Source organism: Mytilus californianus, unplaced genomic scaffold, assembly GCF_021869535.1.
Source record: "Mytilus californianus isolate M0D057914Y unplaced genomic scaffold, xbMytCali1.0.p SCAF_1, whole genome shotgun sequence".
Lineage (NCBI taxonomy): Eukaryota > Metazoa > Mollusca > Bivalvia > Mytilida > Mytilidae > Mytilus > Mytilus californianus.
In genome coordinates this window covers 141,376,208-141,400,451 of record NW_026262581.1, presented here as the reverse complement: position 1 = coordinate 141,400,451, position 24,244 = coordinate 141,376,208, and the positions used below count along the sequence as shown (strand labels likewise).

Below are 24,244 nucleotides of genomic sequence, written 5' to 3'. Positions count from 1 at the left end.
GGTCCTTTTTTAAACGAAGTCCCCCGTTGGCAGCCATCTTGGTTGATTGATTGGCTACAAAGTAACAACACTTGGCCAGCATCTCATTAGGAACATTCATGCAATGTTTGGTTTCATTCTATTCAGTGGTTTTCTAAAAGAAAACATTTGTATGTATTTCCCATAGGGTCCTATGTTAAAATAAGTCCCTCTCTGGCGGACACCTTGGATGATGGATCGGCTTCAAAGTAACAACACTTGGTAAGCACCTCATAAGGAAGATTCATGCCATGTTTGGTTTCATTCCATTCAATGGTTCTCTAAAAGAAGACATTCGTATGTATTGTCCATATGCTAAACGAAGCCCCCCTCCCCCCCGTAGGCAGCCATCTTCGATGATGAATCGGCTACAAAGTACAAACACTTGGTCAGCACCTCATAAGGAACATTCATGCCATGTTTGGTTTCATTTTATTCAGTGGTTCTCCAGAAGAAGTTCAAAATGTAAAAAGTTAACGACGACGACGACGGACGACGGACGCCAAATGATGAGAAAAGCTCACTTGGCCCGTCGGGCCAGGTGAGCTTAAAAGACTACTGAAGTATATGGCATACCAGCAAAGGAAATGAAATATTAAAAACCTATCATTGTGCCATAGTATAATTAACAACACTAATAAATTTATTTTTAGAAACTGGTGTATTTCCTGATAGACTAAAGCAGAGTCAAACAACACCACTGCAAATTAAAACAAGAGTGCACACGCTGAAATGTCTCGCCTACTATACTGACCATTGATTTTATGCTGATAGTCCTACATATAAAGTTTTACTACAAGTATCACATTAACATTTATGATCCAAGAAAATGGGGTCAAGGTCAGATAAACCAAGCCGGTAATACATATACACCTTTAATACAATCATTCCATACACAGAATATAGATGACCTATTGCTTATAGTATAAAAGAAACAGACCAAACCATGGAAATTCTGTACTGACCAATGAACCATGAAAATGAAGTCAAGGTCAGATGAACCCTGCCAGACAGACATGTATACCTTAAAATCATTCCGTGCATCAAATATAGCTGACCTACTGCTTAAAGTATCTAAGAAACAAAGTTAACCAAGAAAACTGAACATTGACCAATCAACCATGAAAATGAGGTGAAGGTCAGATGATACCTGCCAGACAGACATATACACCTTACAATCATTCCATACACCAAATATAGTGGACCTATTGCTTAAAGTTTAAGAAAAACAGACCAAAACACAAAAACTGAACATTGAGCAATGAACCGTGAAAATGAGGTCAAGATCAAATAAAACCTGCCAGACTGACATGTACATTGTAAAATATTTCCATACACCAAATATAGTTGACCTACTGCATACAGTATTAGAAAAACAGACAAAAACACAAAAACTTAACATTGAGCAATGAACCGTGAAAATGAGGTCAAGGTCAAATAAAACCTACCAGACTGACATGTACATCGTAAAATATTTCCATACACCAAATATAGTTGACCTATTGCATACAGTATTAGAAAAACTGACCAAAACACAAAAACTAAACTATGACCATTGAACCATGAAAATGAGGTCAAGGTCAGATGACACCTGCCAGTTGGACGTGTACACCTTACAATCATTACATACACCAAATATAGTAGACCTATTGCTTATAGTATCTGAGATATGGACTTGACCACGAAAACTTAACAAGGTTCACTGATCCATGAAATGAGTTCGAGGTCAAGTGAAAACTGTCTGACAGTCATAAGGACCTTGCAAGGTACGCACATATAAAATATAGTTATCCTATTACTCATAATAAGAGAGAAATTAACATTACAAACAATCTTAACTTTCAACTAGTCACTGAACCATGAAAATGAGGTCAAGGACAATGGACATATGACAGACGGAAACTTCATATCATAAGGCATCTATATACAAAGTATGAAGCATCCAGGTCTTCTACCTTCTGAAATATTAAGCTTTTAAGAAGTTAGTTAACGCCGCCGCCGCCGGATCACTATCCCTATGTCGAGCTTTCTGCGACAAAAGTCGCAGGCTCGACTAAAAACAACCAACTTGACAAACCTAACTATAGGCCTGTCCGTGTTCTACCTATCTTTTCTAAAATTTATGAAAAGGAGTTTGAAATACAACTTGGTGATTTAGAAAATAAATATATTTCATCCTTATCTATGTGCTTTAAGACGTAGCCAAGGTGTCAGACCACACTGTTCAAATGCTTAAAGATTGGCGTGCAGCATTAGATAATATCCAGTATATAGCTGCGGTTTAATGGACCTTTCTAAGGCTTTTGATTGCCTACCGCATGAAATTCTACTTGATGAATTATCAGCATATGATGTCTCTTCTCATTCGATTTCACAACTTCAATCTTATTTTTCGGACAGGAAACAGCAAATTAAAATAAACAGTATGCTTAGAAGTTGGACTGACATTCATAAGGGGGGTCACCAAGGGTTCTATCCTGGGCCCCTACTGTTCAATGTTTTTTATCAACGATATATTTTTATTAAAAAAAACGCAAATCTGTATAATTATGCAGATGTCAATACTTTATTTTACTGTAATCTATATTATGATGTTTTAATTTTTACTTTAGAATCTGAATCATTTAACTTAAATGGTTCAAAATTAATAAAATGCAGGCAAACCCTGACAAATTTCTGGTTTGAGCAGCTGGAGAAAAGACGTATATCAAAAATCCATGTATACGTATTCAAAGTGCTGATCTTTCATGTGAGTCAACTGTCAAACTTCTTGGCATTGGCATTGATTATCAGTTAATTTTGTTACTCATATCAGTAAAATATGCAGAAAGGTATCTCAGCAACTAAATATTTTGAAACGTTTGAGAACTTATGTGATCAAGCTAAGTAGGCTAACTATATTCCATACATTTATTTTGAGCAATTTCAATTTCTGCCCTTTGGCATGGAATTTCTGTACTGAGAAAAAATCAAAAAAGTTAGAAAAAAAAGTGCAAGAACATTCAATTAAGGTTTGTTCATGAAGATCATTCAAGCTCATACCAACAGTTACCTGAGAAAAAAAACTAAGATGCCGTCACTGCATATTAAAAGACACAGATCAATGGTAATTGAAACTTTCAACAGAGTTAATAAAGTAGCACCTGTCTGTTTAAGGTAGCTGGGGTGTCTTCCTCCATCTTGGATTTTGAAATAGCAGATAGCAATCGGTCTAGATCTTTAATGAAATGTGCAAATTTCGAAAGTAGTATGTAGTTCATGTGTAAGACTTGTCATTTTAATATAGAAAATTATGTGTTTTATCATATTTACGGCTGTATTTTACAAAAAACAGAATATTTTTGTTTGATTCACTTTTTTCCAACTTTGCCACATAAGGGTAGATAACTCAGATATAAGGGGACTTAACTCAGATAAAGTAACTTTTATAATAGAATGTGTTGTGAATTTACCTATTTTCTTATGTAGCAAGAAAACGAGTCCAGTTACCCCATTTTTTCTTTTTCTTATCTTAAAGCATATTATTTGAGCTATCTTCTCATATTTTATCTTAAAATTCTATGGTGTAGTTTTCTTTTTATCACACAAAATTGGGTTTTCCATGCATAATCTATACAAAATCTGACCATTTTGCACAACCTGTAGTGTGATAAAAAGCCCGGTGACCCATACTTTTTATTATATTTTTGAAAAAAACATGACATAAACTACATTTTGACAAATTATCAAAAACTTCTATGGATTTTAATTTAGACCCCCCAATGTACCTTAAATGATCTATACAGTCCGCCAAAAGTTAAGCACCCCCTAAATATAACTGTCAATATTTGTTTAACTATTGCGAAAAAATATTTATGTTTGGTGTTGTGAATTACCTGTAGCATACACTAAGAAAATTCATTACTACCAAAAAAATTAAACTCCGATATACCCGCCAAGCAACCTTTTATTGAAGGTCATCTGCACTTTTACAAATACACTGTTTCGATGCCTTTAAACCATCTTCCTACTGTCCCGCGTACAGGTGAAATTTGACCTTCACCAAGTCACTGTGAAATATGGCAAGCGGTAAGTTATCTGTGACTGAACGTTGACAATCAATTGACATGTCAAATGCCGGTAGTAGCAATAGGAGCATTGGTAACCATTTCAATGTTAATCGCACCGTCATTGTCAGATTTTTACAACGTCATATTGACACAGGAACTGTGAATGATAGATCAAGGTCCTGTGTCCGGAAGACCCCGTTTAACTACCTATCTTGATGACAGACTACTTATTGGTCGTGCTAAAGCCAACCCATTTACTCCTACCCCATAGCTTAGACACCACTGGCCTCCAGGTAGTCGTGTTAGTGTTCGAACATTGGTCCGTCAACTTCATAGAGGCTACCCAAGAGCACGTCGTGTTGTCAAAAGACGTGCCCTAACAGCCAGGCACCGTATAATCAGGTTTCAAAGGGCTAATGACCATCGACGATGGAACATGAGAACCTGGCAAAATATTCATTGGTCAGATGAGAGTTGGTTTCTGTTACGACCAATAGACGGCAGAATACGAGTTTGGTGGGGAAATAAAACTGCCTATCACCAAAACAACAATTGCCCAACGACAGCAATCTTTGTTGGTGGTGTTACAGTATGGGGTTTCTTCTCATACTGTTGTAAGGTGGTTATGCATATTTTGCAGGGTACTAGTAACATGAACAGACAGACATATAGGGATTTGGTGCTTAGAAACATTGTAGTCCCTCATTTTGAGAATCCCCAACTTGCGTCAAGACCCTCGTACATGGACGACAACGCTAGACCACACAGGGCAAGGATTGTCGATTACAAAGATCAAGAAGCCATTGACACTATCTTTTGGCCTTCCATGTCTCCAGACCTGAACCCTATCGAACATGTCTGAGATGCCATTGGCAGAAAACCAATCGCAGAGATCCACCTTTGCAAAATCATGGCGATTTAAGAGGGGCAATTGTTGATGAATGGAATAAATTTGCTCAACTAAAGTTCAGAAGGCTTGTACAGAGTATGAGACGCCGTGTTGTGGAACTGTACCGGAAGAGAGGTGGTTACACGTCCTATTGACTTAAATATTGACACTAAATTTGCCGAACATACCAAAGATTATTTGTAGAGACTTTTAATGATTTTGGGTGATTAATTGTTGTAAAAAAATAAAATCAAAGTAAAACTTAAATTCCGTTTCTGATTTGTGTAATTTTCACTATTTCTATGAACGCAAAATTCAAATGCATAGAACTTGCATCAGTGACCAAACTTAAGTTTATGGTTTGTTTATGGCATATGTTAGCGAAATTGCTACATGAATATTTTCTCTTTTTCGAGGATTAACTGGTTTTTTTAAAGGAAAGAAATTTCGATGCAACAAAGATAGGTGGTGCTTAACTTTTGGCGGACTGTATATTAAATGCAAAAAATTGTAAATATTCTTTCAGATATATAGTAATATACTGGATTTTCCCCATGTAAATTCAACACAATTTGGTAGGAATTTTTACATTTGCAGCTGCTACTCTGTGGAACAGCCTATCCGCCCATTTCAGGACTGAAAATAGTTTTTTTTTTATAATTCAAGAGCCCTATGCAGTCCTAGAATGGATCAGAATGTCGTTGTGCTGCATGTAAATAAGCTTTTCGTGTATTTTAGTTATAGCGCTTAATGTTTGTATTTTGGATGTGTGATTTAATTTTTAGTTGTGCTTCGAATTAGTTTTGCTGAAAAGTTAGTTGTGCTTTAATTTAAGTTATGCTTCAGTTTTAGAATGTTTAGATGTGTAGTTTAGTAGTGTCAACAAAAAAACTACTAATCTAGCTGTGCTAGCTGAGTTGGGGCAGTTTCCAATTTAACTTGTAACATCTATTTCTATGTATTGGCATAAAGTGGAATCAAAACCAAGCAGTTTGATTGAGTCAGCATATGCAGAATATAAACTTTTACATGATAAAAATATATTATCACGATATACTACTGTACAAGTGCTTGCAGATAAACTAAAGATAAATTTGGCAGTTGTTAAAAATATGGACAAGGAAAATTCAGAATAAATATTAAATAAAATGCTCCGCAGCTTGATACGACCGCAGAAGTCGAACCCTGAACAGTTGGGGCAAGTATGGACACAACATTCAAGCTTGATACAGCACTGAATTTGGATTGTGATTAAATATTTGACACAGCATAAGTTTCTGACACAGAATGAATGTGGTCTAAGAACTTAAAAATTTTTAATTTACCTATTCAAACCATATCATTATTATTTGCTTTTATATATAAATCAGAAATAACCAATTTAAAATGGGAAATTTTAAAGAAAAAAAAGGAAAAAAAAATCCGCCCCCCCCCCCAATTTTTTGAACCCCTTTATGATTCATCACCCCCAAACTCAATCCCAGCCTTCCCTTAGTGGTATGGTACCTTGCAGTACAATTTCAGAGAGATCCATACACTTGAACACAAGTTATTGTCTGGAAACTAGAAAAATGCTTGTTTTTTGGCCCCTTTTTGGCCCCTTATTCCTAAACATTTTGAGAAATTACCCCCAAACTCAATTCCAGCTTGTCCTATGTGATATGGAACCTTGTAGTACAATTTCAGACAGATCCATACACTTACACACAAGTTATTGTCATGAAACTAGAAAAATGCTTGTTTTTTGCCCCTTTTTTGGCCCCTTATTCCTAAAATTTTGAGGCAATTACCCCCATAATCAATCCCAGCCTTCCCTTTGTGGTATAGTACCTTGCAGTACAATTTCAGAGAGATCCATACACTTGAACACAAGTTATTGTCTGGAAACTAGAAAAATGCTTATTTTTGGCCATTTTGGCCCCTTATTCCTAAACGTTTTGGGCAATTACCCCCAAACTCAATCCCAGCCTTCCCTTTGTGGTATGGCACCTTGCATTACAATTTCAGAGAGATCCATACACTTGAACACAAGTTATTGTCTGGAAACTAGAAAAATGCTTGTTTTTTGGCCCCTTTTTGGCCCCTTTTTCCTAAACGTTTTGGGCAATTACCCCCAAACTCAATTCCAGCTTTTCCTTTGTGATATGGAACCTTGTAGTACAATTTCAGAAAGATCTATACACTTACACACAAGTTATTGTCATGAAACTAGAAAAATGCTTGTTTTTTGCCCCTTTTTTGGCCCCTAATTCCTAAAATTTTGAGGCTATTACCCCCAAAATCAATCCCAGCATTCCCTTTGTGATATGGAACCTTGTGGTACAATGTCAGAGAGATCCATACACTAACACACAAGTTATGTCTGGAAGTTACAAAAATGCTCATTTTTGGCCCGTTTTTGGCCCCTAATTCCTTAACTGTTGGTACCATAACCCAAAATCAATCGCAACCTTCCTTTTGTGGTATTGAACCTTGTGGTAAAATTTTATAGAGATCCATTCACTTAAACTAAAGTTAGAGTGCGAAAACCAATGTGTCTTCGGACGACGACGACAACGACGACAAAGCCCGCCGGACGACGACGACGACGACGACGCCAACGTCATACCAATATACGACCACAAAAATTTTTTGCGGTCGTATAAAAATGCCTGAAAGAAAATTATCTAAAATTTTTGGAACACAAAAAAGAGTCGGGCTTGAACTCTGGTAAACTTACCACATTTTATAGATTAAAAACTAGATTCCGACGAGAAGCCTATTTAAATGCCTTGGATTTTAAACCTCGTAATATTGTAACCAGATTTAGATTAAGTCGTATAGAAACTGGGCGATACGAAAAAAAGAAAATAAATGAACAATTAGTGCCACTAAAAAGAGAAAATCGATTATGTACTCATTGTACATTAGGGAGCTACCATTTGATTTTTATGGGAGGGCTAAAAAAAAAAAAGGCAGGACAGGAGTTTTGAGTAAAAAAAAAAGCAGGATGAGCAACTTGGCAAAAAAAAAAGGCAGGACCGAATAGAGTGAAAAATAAAAAGGCAGGACAGAGATTACAACTAAAAAAAAAGGCAGGACAAAATTTTTCATCCTAGCCCCCCCCCCCCCCCCCCCCATAAAAATCAAATGGTAGTTCCCTTATACGAAGTTGAGAATGAACAACATTTTATGCTCGAATGTCCACTCTATGCCAATGAACGTCTACAAATGACAAATAAAATTGTTCAATTATGTCAAAACTATTTATTGTTAAACAACTGGCAAAAATTTTTATTGGCTTTTCAATAATGAAGACAAAACCATTTTATGTATACTTGCAAATTTCATGCAAACTAATTATGAAATAAGAAACCAGGACATTCTTTAAATAAATATTTACATATTATTTCTATAAACATTTTGTATTATGACATCATACAAAAGATTTAAACTGTACTTAAATCTTTTAATATAACTACTAAAATAACATCATATGTCAGAACATAGTTTATATTTTTGCTACCTCTATATGGATCATTATATTCTCATAACATGTATGTATCTGTATGCCCCACAAGGGCTCCGAATTGGAAATAAAATATGTTTAATGTTTAATGTTTAAGTAGAGCTTTGCATGTATTTCAATATGTCTGTGCTGTATCAATGCATTGTACTATATGCTGCTTATATATTATCTGCATGTTCTCTGTTTTATGTTATGAATATGTTATTTATATTCGATATGTTTGTACTGTTATATGTGAACCTAATCAAAATAAAACTTTCGTATTATAGTATTCGTATATGTTACAAACTAATATGTAATGATACACCAGTTGATATGTTCTTTAATGGAGCATAAATGATCGGAGGGTCGATTTTGGTCTTGTCCAGTATGGTACTTAAAGACCTTCAACAAAATGGTGGGCTTTAAATCTTTCCGGTTTTCATTTATTTTCGGGATTTTTCGTAATACGTTATAAAGGATATTACAATGTCTCGCAAATTTTTATTAACAAAATTTGTAATTTAAAAAATTGTAAGTCGGTGTTCTCAACTGCAGAGGTACGATAAGAAGTCAATAAAGAAGATAGAAAGGTTGGGTGCTGTGGTGAATTATGTCGATTAACGATTTCTACACAGTGTTCAGACAACTATAAAGCTGGTAATGTTAAGAAATATCTTACCGCTTCATATACTCCTGCTGTTGCCCTCTTCTTGACGTGCCCTGAGAAACATCGAAATACGTAATGACGGAATGTTTTATGGAGAAAGCAATATACAATTGGATTTGTTACACAGTGCATATGGCCTATCAAAAGTGTGTAGCTCAGTATGTCAATGTTGCTTACGTCAGACTGGAAGTCTAAATACGTACTGACAATAAAATATGGCGTCCAACACATAATAAATACAACTGCTATAGCAATACATAATTTAGCTAATCTCCGTCGATTTAGAGTCAGATTTCGCATACTTCTTTCGCGTTCACTACTTGTTTGTCCACTCCTTCTAGTAATTGGCCTTTCTGCACTTAATTTCCTGTCTGGGACCCATAACTTCTTTCCCATCAAGAAATATGCCACAAGAAGCGTAGAACTTGGAATAACAAAGATTAGAACCAATAAAATGATGTCATAAATCTGTCGGTGCAAATTATTTTCCCAGTTTTCTGAGCAAAACGTTACAAAATCACCGGGTATTATTTCGGTTGTAACCGTAGACCTAACAAACAGCATAGGTATAGCCAATAAAAGTGAAATAATCCATATAACTACGACGACAATTCGGACATATTTTGTTGTCCTAATGTGTCTGTATTTAACCGGATGTCGTATTGCTAGACATCTATCTAAACTCATACTCGTTATTGTTAATATGCTGGCTGTTATGGCTACACCTGAAATAAACATAATATTTTAAATTATGAAGTAATAAGATAATCAACTGTTTTTTACACAGTCCTTGACCTTTGTAAACTATATTAAATTTCACTTCCGTTAGTTTTAATGAAATGAGGGAAATAATTCCATGTCTGGTTGAAAAAGGGACTTTTAAAATTTGATGCCTCTGTTTGATATAAATGAAAAAAATCCTTTAGAAACAAAGGTTTTAACTCCCTCAAGCAAAGTTAGCCATACATTAATTTGACAATTATTTTAAGGTTCCTGTTGGTGATATAGATTATAACGTTCCTACGTATTTTTACTTCACTGGCGTTCACGTGTTTAGGTTTGAGCGTTCCTGATGATGGTAAATCCAGAAAACGCTTCGGACGCGCCAAATTCATAAATAGTTATCTAGAATTATTAAGAGAAATTAAACTATTTTTAAAACGTCATAAATGGGCATGTATCAAAGCAAAAATTCCTTACCAACATACCATAATTTTACGTGAAACAAAATCAATTAGTCCGCGTTTACATTGAGCTAAACTCGGTGTGGTGTACTCGACACTTAAAACTAAATTCTATTACGTGTACATGTTGTTACTGTCATGTAAAGGTAATTACATGTGAAACCAGTGTTCAATACATGAAACTAATTGTAAACAGGTTTGTACGACTTTGCCCCCAGCAGAGCTATAGAAAAACAGTACATTAACGGGTGTTACACGGACACTTTTTAGATGATACACGGACACTTTTTAGTTGTTACACGGACACTTTTTATGAATAGAATCACTCGTACATGATCAGTGAGTTCATGAGCACTTTAAATTTCAATTAGATTTGAACTTTTTGTTTCACCGACATATTTCCTGTCTTTTTTTATTAACGTTGGCATCAAAAACTATATTTTTTCAAACAATTCCAGTATATTACTATTCATATCAGTACACTAAGGAATTCAAAAGGGGGGTTATGGTTTTTTCCTAAAAAAATATTCTGATCTCAAATTTTGTGAAAAAAAATATATTGTGGTCAAGCAGATGACAAAATAATGTTCTGATTCCTGATTTTCCGAATACCGTATATAATAGTGCTTATTTCGAAAAAAAATATTTGGGTGATAGCGTTGAAAAACTAAATAATGTTCTTACTCAGAAAAAAACATACCCCCCCCCCCCTTTTGAAGCTAAATGGTCGGTTCGTAAATGTTTTTTTCTTCTTCAATATATGGACATGAATAGTATTCTGGACAATGCTGAAAGTAAAGAAATGCAGGGACCGACGTTTATATTTCAATAAAAAAGACAGGAAATATATATAAAAAATCAAATCTAATCAAAAGATAAAATCCCTATCAACTCACCAGTGCACGATTGATCTTATAAATAAAAAGGGTCCGTGTAATACATGTTCAAATAGGCAGCCAATTTTGAAGAAAATCATTCAACTTATGACTCCAATTTTGGACGGTAAGTTGCGATTGGATCATATTGTGACACGTGTTCAATTCTGATCAACACTATTAGAGACATTTAAAAACCTATAAGCATGAAATTTAAAAAGAAAATCCAAAATATATGCCTATATATATCTAATAACAAGACAAATTTAAATCCATTTTTTCATAACATTTCATTCACTAATGAAATAGGAAATTCATTCTTTTTATACATTTATATTGTTATTGAATTAATATCTATTGAATTCATATATATTGAATTCATATATTTGGGAGCAAACGTTCGATTTTTATTATTTTTCAAGGGGGAATGGGGGAATGGAATGGCACATCCTGCATTTTTTCAACAAAGAAAGGATCAAGCCTGTTTATTTATTTATCCCTCCCCCCCTTTTCCGTTTTTCCCCCAAAAAAATCAAATTTTAGCTTGCTTAAATTTTCCTCTGAAATCTTTTTCATACATTACTTACTTGCGAAGTTGCATTTTAAAAAGTCTCAAATGTGTACGACATTCATCCTTTACTTTACATGGTTCTTTTTTTTTATTATTATTAGATTCTTGAATTTCTTAAGAAAAAACTCTCGGCTGCAGGGAAGTGAAAAAAGTTTGTTTAACCTGTAACTTACATTAACTGGTATACCGCCATTTAAGTTTCTAATCTGTTTAATTTTGCTAACTCGACTAAATGCAAAATGTACTACTTCTTTCTTGAAACGTCGTACAAGTCAGATACAAAACAAAGGTAACAAAAAAAACAGGCCGGAAACAAACTGTCGTATAGTTTGTCTGCACTTGTAGTCAGGTCAAGGTCCTCGGCTATCGCCTCAGACCTTCACCTGACTACTCGTGCAGAAAAACTATCCGACAATGGTTGTAACCGGCCTGTTTCTTTGTTACCTTTGTATTGTATCCAATACGTACAGTGTACGCGACGTTTGGTGTGAACACGGCCTTAGTCTGTCTAAAAGGGTGTCGTTCAATGCGAATCTGGCAAATATTATTTCATATATTTTATCCTCTGGAGAAGCTCGAATAATGGCTATTAAAATTATTTTAAAATAACTTATAGAAGAAGTACGTCTATAAATGTATGTTTCGTGTATAATATTAGATAATATATAAACCACGTGTTTTTAAATTTTATTAAATTTGAATCAACAAACAGTAATACTTTTACTGACATTTAAAACTTCTGAGTGCGTAAGAAAGTATTAACATTATATTTGATTCAAACATTATATACACCACGCATTTTCAAGAAATGTAATTAAATATATCGGTTTTCATTTGATTGACATTTGCTTTCATGGGTTAAATCTCAAAGGGGTCATTTGTTACAATATTGTAACATGTTTTTATTTGGAACTTTTGTTTTTATCAAACATCCTTACACATGCATACGTCAAGTAGAATTGTTTAATTTGTTGAGAATTAAAACTCCCGATTCCAATTCTGAATAAAAGGTTATGCTAGGCATTCAGCATGACACAACTACAAAATGTCGAATTCCAGTATTCACTTTTTTTAAACAGCACAGCAAAGTATTTGCTGTAGACAGTTTATAGATATTCAAATGCATTTGTGCCGTGTAAAAGTTTGTGCTGCGCAAAAGTGAGATTGCCCGATTATTAACTTAGTCGGTGTTATATTATGCCCAATGTGATGCATTTAAGGAATGACTGTGATATTTTTTCTGTCTATTAAGATATAACATCAAATTGTGGTGCACACCGAATAACCCGTGTGGCGGGTTATTTAAAAGTGTGCACCACATTTTTGAGGTTATTTCGAATAGACAGAAAAAAAATTACTGTCTTTTCTTATAATTTAATTCTAAATTCCATTTTTAAGGAGTAAATCATGAAAAAAACGTTGATAACGTCACGGTCACATGACTGAATTATGTCTATGAGCTGATAGACAAAAAAACTTTCAGCTAATCAGAAGACGTGTTACATCCAAAATTAAATCATAATGAAATGAACTTTACAAAAAAATATATCCCCAACATTGAATGAAATAAATAAATAAAAATATACTTTCTCGTAACGTAACGGTTCATGCTGTTGAAACCTTCAAGTTTAATAAATTGTTTTCCCTTTTTGAATATTGGTCAGATAAGCTAACATTGACATCTTAATTAAAAGGGCATTAGCTGTCAAATTCATGTTCACTGATTTGACTCAAATCTTCATATTTGATTTATAACATACAAAAAATTATATCCAAATTACAAAAAGTCTAGAATAAATAATTGAAAGTGCTTGGATTGTCAACGTATATTTGTTCCGCCTAACAGAAGTTCCATTGGGAACTTTGTTATAAACAATGTCATAATATCTGTTCCTGTTGGAACAAATATTCTATACCATTTATTCCGTTAGGAACATTTACTGTTATATTTATTCCAGTGGAAATAATATTCCAGAATATTGTTTCTATTTGGAACTTATATTATGAAGGAGCTTCTATTCCATGACAGGACTCGATAATATGTATCAGCATTTCGTTTGTATTTGAGTCTAGAAGCTATCTAATTAACCATCAAAATGACCTCCGAAGACTGCTGACCGTCATATAACCCGATATAAACATAGATATAAATATAAATAGATAGCGAGCACGTGCAATTGGATTTTTCTAGGTCTGTTTGATTTCATATTATAGGTTAAAACAAACTGTTAATCATCGTTTTTACCTGAATAAGAATGATTTTTTGTGGATTGAATCAGTCAACCATAAATAGTTCATCCTTGTTTCACTTTTAAAGTTGACATTCTTGTCGTTTTGATAGCTGAACTTGCCTAGTACATGCGTAACCCATCTCTAGCTAAGGAATTAAATTGAAGTACACATGAATACGGAATCAATGAGGGCAAGTCAATAATACATCAGCGATGTTTTTGTGCTTATTTTGACAAATTTGGGCCAAACTGACTGCTTATAACGAAATTTTATTTAAAAATTCCGCTTTTATTAATACTTGAAACAAAAAAGAATCGTATTTTAAATGTGTGTCTAAATCTAATGTGTCTAATGCCCTTTTAACAAAAAAAAAAACAAATATAAAAACAGAAAATCCTTTGATACAAAATTTACCACAAGAATTGGCAAAAATTGTATCAAATTGGCATCATCATGAATGCGTAGCGGTGGAAAACTTTTTAATTTTATGGCTGTTGTAAAATTATCGTAGAAAATTATTAAGACTCTTGAATATTTAAAGGAGAAGGTATGATGAGATCGGTACATGTGACACTCGATTTCTGTCTTTCAGTGAAACAAAAGAAGAAGAATCAACTCAGATGACTTGTATTTTGTCACTGCTCTACCATATAGGTTAATGTGCCTCTGTTTAACCATATAGGTTAATGTGCCTCTGTTTGACCATATAGGTTAATGTGCCTCTGTTTGACCATATAGGTTAATGTGCCTCTGTTTGACCATATAGGTTAATGTGCCTCTGTTTGACCATATAGGTTAATGTGCCTCTGTTTGACCATATAGGTTAATGTGCCTCTGTTTGACCATATAGGTTAATGTGCCTCTGTTTGACCATATAGCTTAATGTGCCTCTGTTTGACCATATAGGTTAATGGTCCTCTGTTTGACCATATAGCTTAATGTGCCTCTGTTTGACCATATAGGTTAATGTGCCTCTGTTTGACCATATAGCTTAATGTGCCTCTGTTTGACCATATAGGTCAATGTGCCTCTGTTTGACCATATAGGTTAATATGCCGCTACATGACAATATAAGAATGGTCCTCTGTTTGACCATATAGGTTAATGTGCCTCTGTTTGACCATATAGGTTAATGTGCCTCTGTTTGACCATATAGGTTAATGTGCCTCTGTTTGACCATATAGGTTAATGTGCCTCTGTTTGACCATATAGGTTAATGTGCCTCTGTTTGACCATATAGGTTAATGGTCCTCTGTTTGACCATATAGGTTAATGTGCCTCTGTTTGACCATATAGGTTAATGTGCCTCTGTTTGACTATATAGGTTAATGGTCCTCTGTTTGACCATATAGGTTAATGTGCCTCTGTTTAACCATATAGGTTAATATGCCTCTGTTTGACCATATAGGTTAATGTGCCTCTGTTTGACCCTATAGGTTAATGGTCCTCTGTTTGACCATATAGGTTAATGTGCCTCTGTTTGACCATATAGGTCAATGTGCCTCTGTTCGACCCTATAGGTTAATGTGCCTCTGTTTGACCATATAGGTTAATGTGCCTCTGTTTGACCCGATAGGTTAATGTGCTTCTGTTTGACCATATAGGTTAATGGTCCTCTGTTTGACCATAAAGGTTAATGTGCCTCTGTTTTACCCTATAGATTAATGTGCCTCTGTTTGACCATATAGGTTAATGTGCCTCTGTTTGACCATATAGGTTAATATGCCTCTGTTTGACCATATAGATTAATGTGCCTCTGTTTGACCATATAGGTTAATGTGCCTCTGTTTGACCATATAGGTTAATGTGCCTCTGTTTGACCATAAAGGTTAATATGCCGCTACACGACCATATAGGTTAATGGTCCTCTGTTTGACCATATAGGTTAATGTGCCTCTGTTTGACCATGTAGGTTAATATGTATCTGTTTGACCATATAGATTAATGTGCCTCTGTTTGACCATATAGGTTAATGTGCCTCTGTTTGACCATATAGGTTAATATGCCTCTGTTTGATCATATATATTAATGTGCCTCTGTTTGACCATATAGGTTAATGTGCCTCTGTTTGACCATATAGGTTAATATGCCGCTACACGACCATATAGGTAAATGTTCCTCTGTTTGACCATATAGGTTAATGTGCCTCTGTTTGACCATATAGGTTAATGTGCCTCTGTTTAACCATATAGGTTAATATGCCTCTGTTTGACCATATAGGTTAATGTGCCTCTGTTTGACCCTATAGGTTAATGGTCCTCTGTTTGACCATATAGGTTAATGTGCCTCTGTTTGACCATATAGGTCAATGTGCCTCTGTTCGACCCTATAGGTTAATGTGCCTCTGTTTGACCATATAGGTTAATGTGCCTCTGTTTGACCCGATAGGTTAATGTGCTTCTGTTTGACCATATAGGTTAATGGTCCTCTGTTTGACCATAAAGGTTAATGTGCCTCTGTTTTACCCTATAGATTAATGTGCCTCTGTTTGACCATATAGGTTAATGTGCCTCTGTTTGACCATATAGGTTAATATGCCTCTGTTTGACCATATAGATTAATGTGCCTCTGTTTGACCATATAGGTTAATGTGCCTCTGTTTGACCATATAGGTTAATGTGCCTCTGTTTGACCATAAAGGTTAATATGCCGCTACACGACCATATAGGTTAATGGTCCTCTGTTTGACCATATAGGTTAATGTGCCTCTGTTTGACCATGTAGGTTAATATGTATCTGTTTGACCATATAGATTAATGTGCCTCTGTTTGACCATATAGGTTAATGTGCCTCTGTTTGACCATATAGGTTAATATGCCTCTGTTTGATCATATATATTAATGTGCCTCTGTTTGACCATATAGGTTAATGTGCCTCTGTTTGACCATATAGGTTAATATGCCGCTACACGACCATATAGGTAAATGTTCCTCTGTTTGACCATATAGGTTAATGTGCCTCTGTTTGACCATATAGGTTTATATGCCTCTGTTTGACCATATAGATTAATGTGCCTCTGTTTGACCATATAGGTTAATATGCCTCTGTTTGACCATATAGATTAATGTGCCTCTGTTTGACCATATAGGTTAATGTGCCTCTGTTTGACCATATAGGTTAATGTGCCTCTGTTTGACCATATAGATTAATATGCCGCTACACGACCATATAGGTTAATGGTCCTCTGTTTGACCATATAGGTTAATGTGCCTCTGTTTCACCATATAGGTTAATATGCCTCTGTTTGACCATATAGATTAATGTGCCTCTGTTTGACCATATAGGTTAATGTGCCTCTGTTTGACCATATAGGTTAATATGCCTCTGTTTGACCATATAGATTAATGTGCCTCTGTTTGACCCTATAGCTTAATGTGCCTCTGTTTGACCATATAGGTTAATGTGCCTCTGTTTGACCATATAGGTTAATATGCCGCTACACGACCATATAGGTTAATGGTCCTCTGTTTGACCATATAGGTTAATGTGCCTCTGTTTGACCATATAGGTTAATATGCCTCTGTTTGACCATATAGATTAATGTGCCTCTGTTTGACCATATAGGTTAATGTGCCTCTGTTTGACCATATAGGTTAATATGCCTTTGTTTGACCATATAGATTAATGTGCCTCTGTTTGACCATATAGGTTAATGTGCCTCTGTTTGACCATATAGGTTAATGTGCCTCTGTTTGACCATAAAGGTTAATATGCCGCTACACGACCATATAGGTTAATGGTCCTCTGTTTGACCATATAGGTTAATGTGCCTCTGTTTGACCATATAGGTTAATATGCCTCTGTTTGACCATATAGATTAATGTGCCTCTGTTTGACCATATAGGTTAATATGCCTCTGTTTGACCATATAGATTAATGTGCCTCTGTTTGACCATATAGGTTAATGTGCCTTTGTTTGACCATATAGGTTAATGTGCCTCTGTTTGACCATATAGGTATATATGCCGCTACACGACCATATAGGTTAATGGTCCTCTGTTTGACCATATAGGTTAATGTGCCTCTATTTGACCATATAGGTTTATATGCCTCTGTTTGACCATATGGATTAATGTGCCTCTGTTTGACCATATAGGTTAATGTGCCTCTGTTTGACCATATAGGTTAATGTGCATCTATTTGACCATATAGGTTTATATGCCTCTGTTTGACCATATAGATTAATGTGCCTCTGTTTGACCATATAGGTTAATGTGCCTCTGTTTGACCATATAGGTTAATGTGCCTCTGTTTGACCATAAAGGTTAATATGCCGCTACACGACCATATAGGTTAATGGTCCTCTGTTTGACCATATAGGTTAATGTGCCTCTGTTTGACCATATAGGTTAATATGCCTCTGTTTGACCATATAGATTAATGTGTCTCTGTTTGACCATATAGGTTAATATGCCTCTGTTTGACCATATAGATTAATGTGCCTCTGTTTGACCATATAGGTTAATGTGCCTTTGTTTGACCATATAGGTTAATGTGCCTCTGTTTGACCATATAGGTATATATGCCGCTACACGACCATATAGGTTAATGGTCCTCTGTTTGACCACATAGGTTAATGTGCCTCTGTTTGACCATATAGGTTTATATGCCTCTGTTTGACCATATAGATTAATGTGCCTCTGTTTGACCATATAGATTAATGTGCCTCTGTTCGACCCTATAGAGTAATGTGCCTCTGTTTGACCATAAAGGTTAATGTGCCTTTGTTTGACCATATAGGTTAATATGCCTCTGTTCGACCATATAGATTAATGTGCCTCTGTTTGACCATATAGGTTAATATGCCTCTGTTTGACCCTATAGGTTAATGTGCCTTTGTTTGACCATATAGGTCAATGTGCCTCTGTTCGACCCTATAGAGTAATGTGCCTCTGTTCGACCATATAGGTCAATGTGCCTCTGTTTGACCATACAGGTTAATATGCTTTGCTCGACCATATAGGTTAATGTGCATCTGCTCTATGATATAGGTTAATATGCCTCTGCTCGGCTTAATAGGTTAATGAGACTCTGCTTGGCTATATAAATTAATATGCCTCTGCTCGGCCATATAGGTTAATGTGCCTCTGCTCGATCATATAGATTAATATGCCTCTGCTCGGCTAAATAGATTATTTTGGGGCCCTTTATAGCTTGCTGTTCGGTGTGAGCCAAGCGTGTTGAAGGCCGTACTTTGAACTATATTTGTTAACTTTTTAAACATTGTGACTTGGATGGAGAATTGTCTCATTGGCACTCATACCACATCTTCTTATTTATATAATGTGCCTCTGCTTGGTCATATAGGTTAATGTGCCTCTGCGCTACCATATAGCTTAATGTGCCTCTGCTCTACCATATAAGTTAATATGCCTCTGCTTGGCTATAAATAGGTCCGTGTGCTTCTGCTTGGCTATATGGGATAATGTGCCTCTGCTTGGTCTTTTAGGTTAATGTGCCTCTGCTCGACCATATAGGTTAATATGCCAGTGATTGGCTATATATACAGGTTAATGTGTCTCTGCTTGACTATATAGGTTAATATGCCTCTGCTCTACCATATAGGTAAATATGCCTCTGCTTGGCTATATAGATAAATGTGCCTCTGCTCGACCATATACGTTAATGTGCCTCTGCTTGGCTATATAGATTAACATGCCTCTGCTCTACCATATAGGTTAATATGCCTCTGCTTGGCTATATAGGCAAATGTGCCTCTGTTTGTCTATATAGATTAATATGCCTCTGCTCTTCCATATAGGTTAATGTGCATTTGCTCTACCATATAGGTTAATATGCCTCTGCTCGGCTTAATAGGTTTATGAGACTCTGCTTGGCTATATAAATTAATATGCCTCTGCTCGGCCATATAGGTTAATGTGCCTCTGCTCGATCATATAGATTAATATGCCTCTGCTCGGCTAAATAGATTATTTTGGGGCCCTTTATAGCTTGCTGTTCGGTGTGAGCCAAGCGTGTTGAAGGCCGTACTTTGAATTATATTTGTTAACTTTTTAAACATTGTGACTTGGATGGAGAATTGTCTCATTGGCACTCATACCACATCTTCTTATTTATATAATGTGCCTCTGTTCGACCCTATAGAGTAATGTGCCTCTGTTTGACCATATAGGTTAATGTGCCTTTGTTTGACCATATAGGTTAATGTGCCTCTGCTCTACCATATAGCTTAATGTGCCTCTGCTCTACCATATAAGTTAATATGCCTCTGCTTGGCTATAAATAGGTCCGTGTGCTTCTGCTTGGCTATATAGGATAATGTGCCTCTGCTTGGTCTTTTAGGTTAATGTGCCTCTGCTCGACCATATAGGTTAATATGCCAGTGAATGGCTATATATACAGGTTAATGTGTCTCTGCTTGACTATATAGGTTAATATGCCTCTGCTCTACCATATAGGTAAATATGCCTCTGCTTGGCTATATAGATAAATGTGCCTCTGCTCGACCATATACGTTAATGTGCCTCTGCTTGGCTATATAGATTAACATGCCTCTGCTCTACCATATAGGTTAATATGCCTCTGCTTGGCTATATAGGCAAATGTGCCTCTGTTTGTCTATATAGATTAATATGCCTCTGCTCTTCCATATAGGTTAATGTGCATTTGCTCTACCATATAGGTTAATATGCCTCTGCTCGGCTTAATAGGTTTATGAGACTCTGCTTGGCTATATAAATTAATATGCCTCTGCTCGGCCATATAGGTTAATGTGCCTCTGCTCGATCATATAGATTAATATGCCTCTGCTCGGCTAAATAGATTATTTTGGGGCCCTTTATAGCTTGCTGTTCGGTGTGAGCCAAGCGTGTTGAAGGCCGTACTTTGAACTATATTTGTTAACTTTTTAAACATTGTGACTTGGATGGAGAATTGTCTCATTGGCACTCATACCACATCTTCTTATTTATATAATGTGCCTCTGCTTGGTCATATAGGTTAATGTGCCTCTGCGCTACCATATAGCTTAATGTGCCTCTGCTCTACCATATAAGTTAATATGCCTCTGCTTGGCTATAAATAGGTCCGTGTGCTTCTGCTTGGCTATATGGGATAATGTGCCTCTGCTTGGTCTTTTAGGTTGATGTGCCTCTGCTCGACCATATAGGTTAATATGCCAGTGAATGGCTATATATACAGGTTAATGTGTCTCTGCTTGACTATATAGGTTAATATGCCTCTGCTCTACCATATAGGTTAATATGCCTCTGCTTGGCTATATAGATTAATGTGCCTCTGCTCGACCATATACGTTAATGTGCCTCTGCTTGGCTATATAGATTAACATGCCTCTGCTCTACCATATAGGTTAATATGCCTCTGCTGGGCTATATAGGCAAATGTGCCTCTGTTTGTCTATATAGATTAATATGCCTCTGCTCTTCCATATAGGTTAATGTGTCACTGCTCTATCATATAGGTCAATATGCCTCTGCTCGGCCATAAGGTTAATATGCCTCTGCTCGGCCATATAGGTTAATATGCCTCTGCTAGGCAATAAGGTTAATATGCCTCTGCTCGGCCATATATGTTAATATGCCTCTGCTTGGCCATATAAGTTAATATGCCTCTTCTCAGCCATATAGGTTAATGTGTCTCTGCTCAATTATATAGATAAATGTGTATCTGCTCGACCGTAAAGGTTAATGTGTATCTGCTCGACTATATAGATTAATGTACCGCTGCACGACCATATAGATTAATATGCCTCTGCATGGCCATATAGGTTAATATGCCTATGTTTGGCTATATAGATTAATGTGCCTCTGCTTGGCTATATAGATTAATATGCCTCTGCTCGGCCATATAGGTTAATATGCCTCTGCTCGGCTATATAGGTTAATATGCCTCTGCTCGACCATATAGGGTAATATGCTTCTGCTCGACCATATAGGTTAGTGTGTCTCTTTCTTAATATTACGATTTTGTATCTGCAACGGCAGCGTAATCCGTGAAAATGAAATAAGGTCATCTGTATGGTTTCCGTGAGACAAACTTCACCAGTCGCACTTCAATTGTCTCCTTGTCATCTTCTGAGGAAATTGATTGTGTCGGGAATGACAGATATCTTCTTGTAATCGGAATTTCGATTTTAAATACTTTTTTTATTAAGAATTATGAAAGAAAGACATGTTTAAACTTGTATTAATTATATCTAATTAAAACTTTCCTTACGTCAAGTGTATTGTCTCATTGTTTCTGAAGGTGTTCCCGTTATGTGTGTTGGTCAATTGTTGATGTCTCATTGTTTCTGAAGGTGTTCCCGTTATGTGTGTTGGTCAATTGTTGATGTCTCATTGTTTCTGGAGGTATTCCCGTTATGTGTGTTTGTCAATTGTTGATGTCTCATTGTTTCTGAAGGTATTCCCGATATGTGTGTCGGTCAATTGTTGATGTCTCATTGTTTCTGAAGGTGTTCCCGTTATGTGTGTCGGTCAATTGTTGATGTCTCATTGTTTCTGAAGGTATTCCAGTTATGTGTGTTGGTCAATTGTTGATGTCTCATTGTTTCTGAAGGTGTTCCCGTTATGTGAGTTGGTCAATTGTTGATGTCTCATTGTTTCAGAAGGTGTTCCCGTTATGTGTATCGATCAATTGTTGATGTCTCATTGTTTCTGAAGGTGTTTCCGTTATGTGTGTTGGTCAATTGTTGATGTCTCATTGTTTCTGAAGGTATTCCCTTTATGTGTGTCGGTCAATTGTTGATGTCTCATTGTTTCTGAAGGTGTTCCCGTTATGTGTGTTGGTCAATTGTTGATGTCTCATTGTTTCTGAAGGTATTCCCTTTATGTGTGTCGGTCAATTGTTGATGTCTCATTGTTTCTGAAGGTGTTCCCGTTATGTGTGTTGGTCAATTGTTGATGTCTCATTGTTTCTGAAGGTGTTCCCGTTATGTGTGTTGGTCAATTGTTGATGTCTCATTGTTTCTGAAGATATTCCCGTTATGTGTGTTGGTCAATTGTTGATGTCTCATTGTTTTTGAAGGTGTTCCCGTTATGTGTGTTGGTCAATGGTTGATGTCTCATTGTTGCTGAAGGTGTTCCCGTTATGTTTGTTGGTCAATTGTTGATGTCTCATTGTTTCTGAAGGTATTCCCGTTATGTGTGTTGGTCAATTGTTGATGTCTCATTGTTTCAGAAGGTGTTCCCGTTATGTGTATCGATCAATTGTTGATGTCTCATTGTTTCTGAAGGTGTTTCCGTTATGTGTGTTGGTCAATTGTTGATGTCTCATTGTTTCTGAAGGTATTCCCTTTTTTGTGTGTCGGTCAATTGTTGATGTCTCATTGTTTCTGAAGGTGTTCCCGTTATGTGTGTTGGTCAATTGTTGATGTCTCATTGTTTCTGAAGGTATTCCCTTTATGTGTGTCGGTCAATTGTTGATGTCTCATTGTTTCTGAAGGTGTTCCCGTTATGTGTGTTGGTCAATTGTTGATGTCTCATTGTTTCTGAAGGTGTTCCCGTTATGTGTGTTGGTCAATTGTTGATGTCTCATTGTTTCTGAAGATATTCCCGTTATGTGTGTTGGTCAATTGTTGATGTCTCATTGTTTTTGAAGGTGTTCCCGTTATGTGTGTTGGTCAATTGTTGATGTCTCATTGTTTCTGAAGGTGTTCCCGTTATGTGTGTTGGTCAATTGTTGATGTCTCATTGTTTCTGAAGGTATTCCCGTTATGTGTGTTGGTCAATTGTTGATGTCTCATTGTTTCTGAAGGTGTTCCCGTTATGTGTGTCGGTCAATTGTTGATGTCTCATTGTTTTTTTAAGGTGTTCCCGTTATGTGTGTTGGTCAATTGTTGATGTCTCATTGTTTCTGAAGGTGTTCCCGTTATGTGTGTTGGTTAATTGTTGACGTCTCATTGTTTCTGAAGGTGTTCCCGTTATGTGTGTTGGTCAATTTTTGATGTCTTATTGGTTTGCATACCAAATCTTTCTTCGTAGACGGTATATAAATAAAGTCAAGACTATGGCTAAAAAAGGATCAGCATTAACACCACAATTTGTAATGAAAAAAAAAATCAATTGTTAGAATAGTGATCAAATTAATTGCCCCTGGTGTTTCTCTTAGCTATTGTTTTACTAATTTAATATCCAATGTAAATTTCAAATTATTATTCAAAACAAACAAATACACTTCTTTTTATCTTGGGATATATGTGTTTAGACGAGAGAATATAACCGTGTTCATATATCCAACCTACTCTAAGATATAAAAAAGTTAACAAACATATGGTACCAGCTGTTCAAC

At 35.9% G+C, this 24,244-nt stretch overlaps 1 protein-coding gene across 2 annotated transcripts in view; it reads right to left on the bottom strand.

Annotated features, from left to right (window-relative positions):
• The window catches only part of LOC127737584 (QRFP-like peptide receptor), a 67,727-nt gene that overhangs the window by 4,453 nt on the left and 39,030 nt on the right, over positions 1-24,244 (bottom strand). For both annotated transcript variants that reach the window (XM_052248419.1, XM_052248428.1), the window contains one exon: positions 9,126-9,838. In XM_052248419.1, coding sequence (XP_052104379.1) covers positions 9,126-9,838 — 713 coding nt within the window. The remainder of the gene's footprint in view (positions 1-9,125; positions 9,839-24,244) is intronic.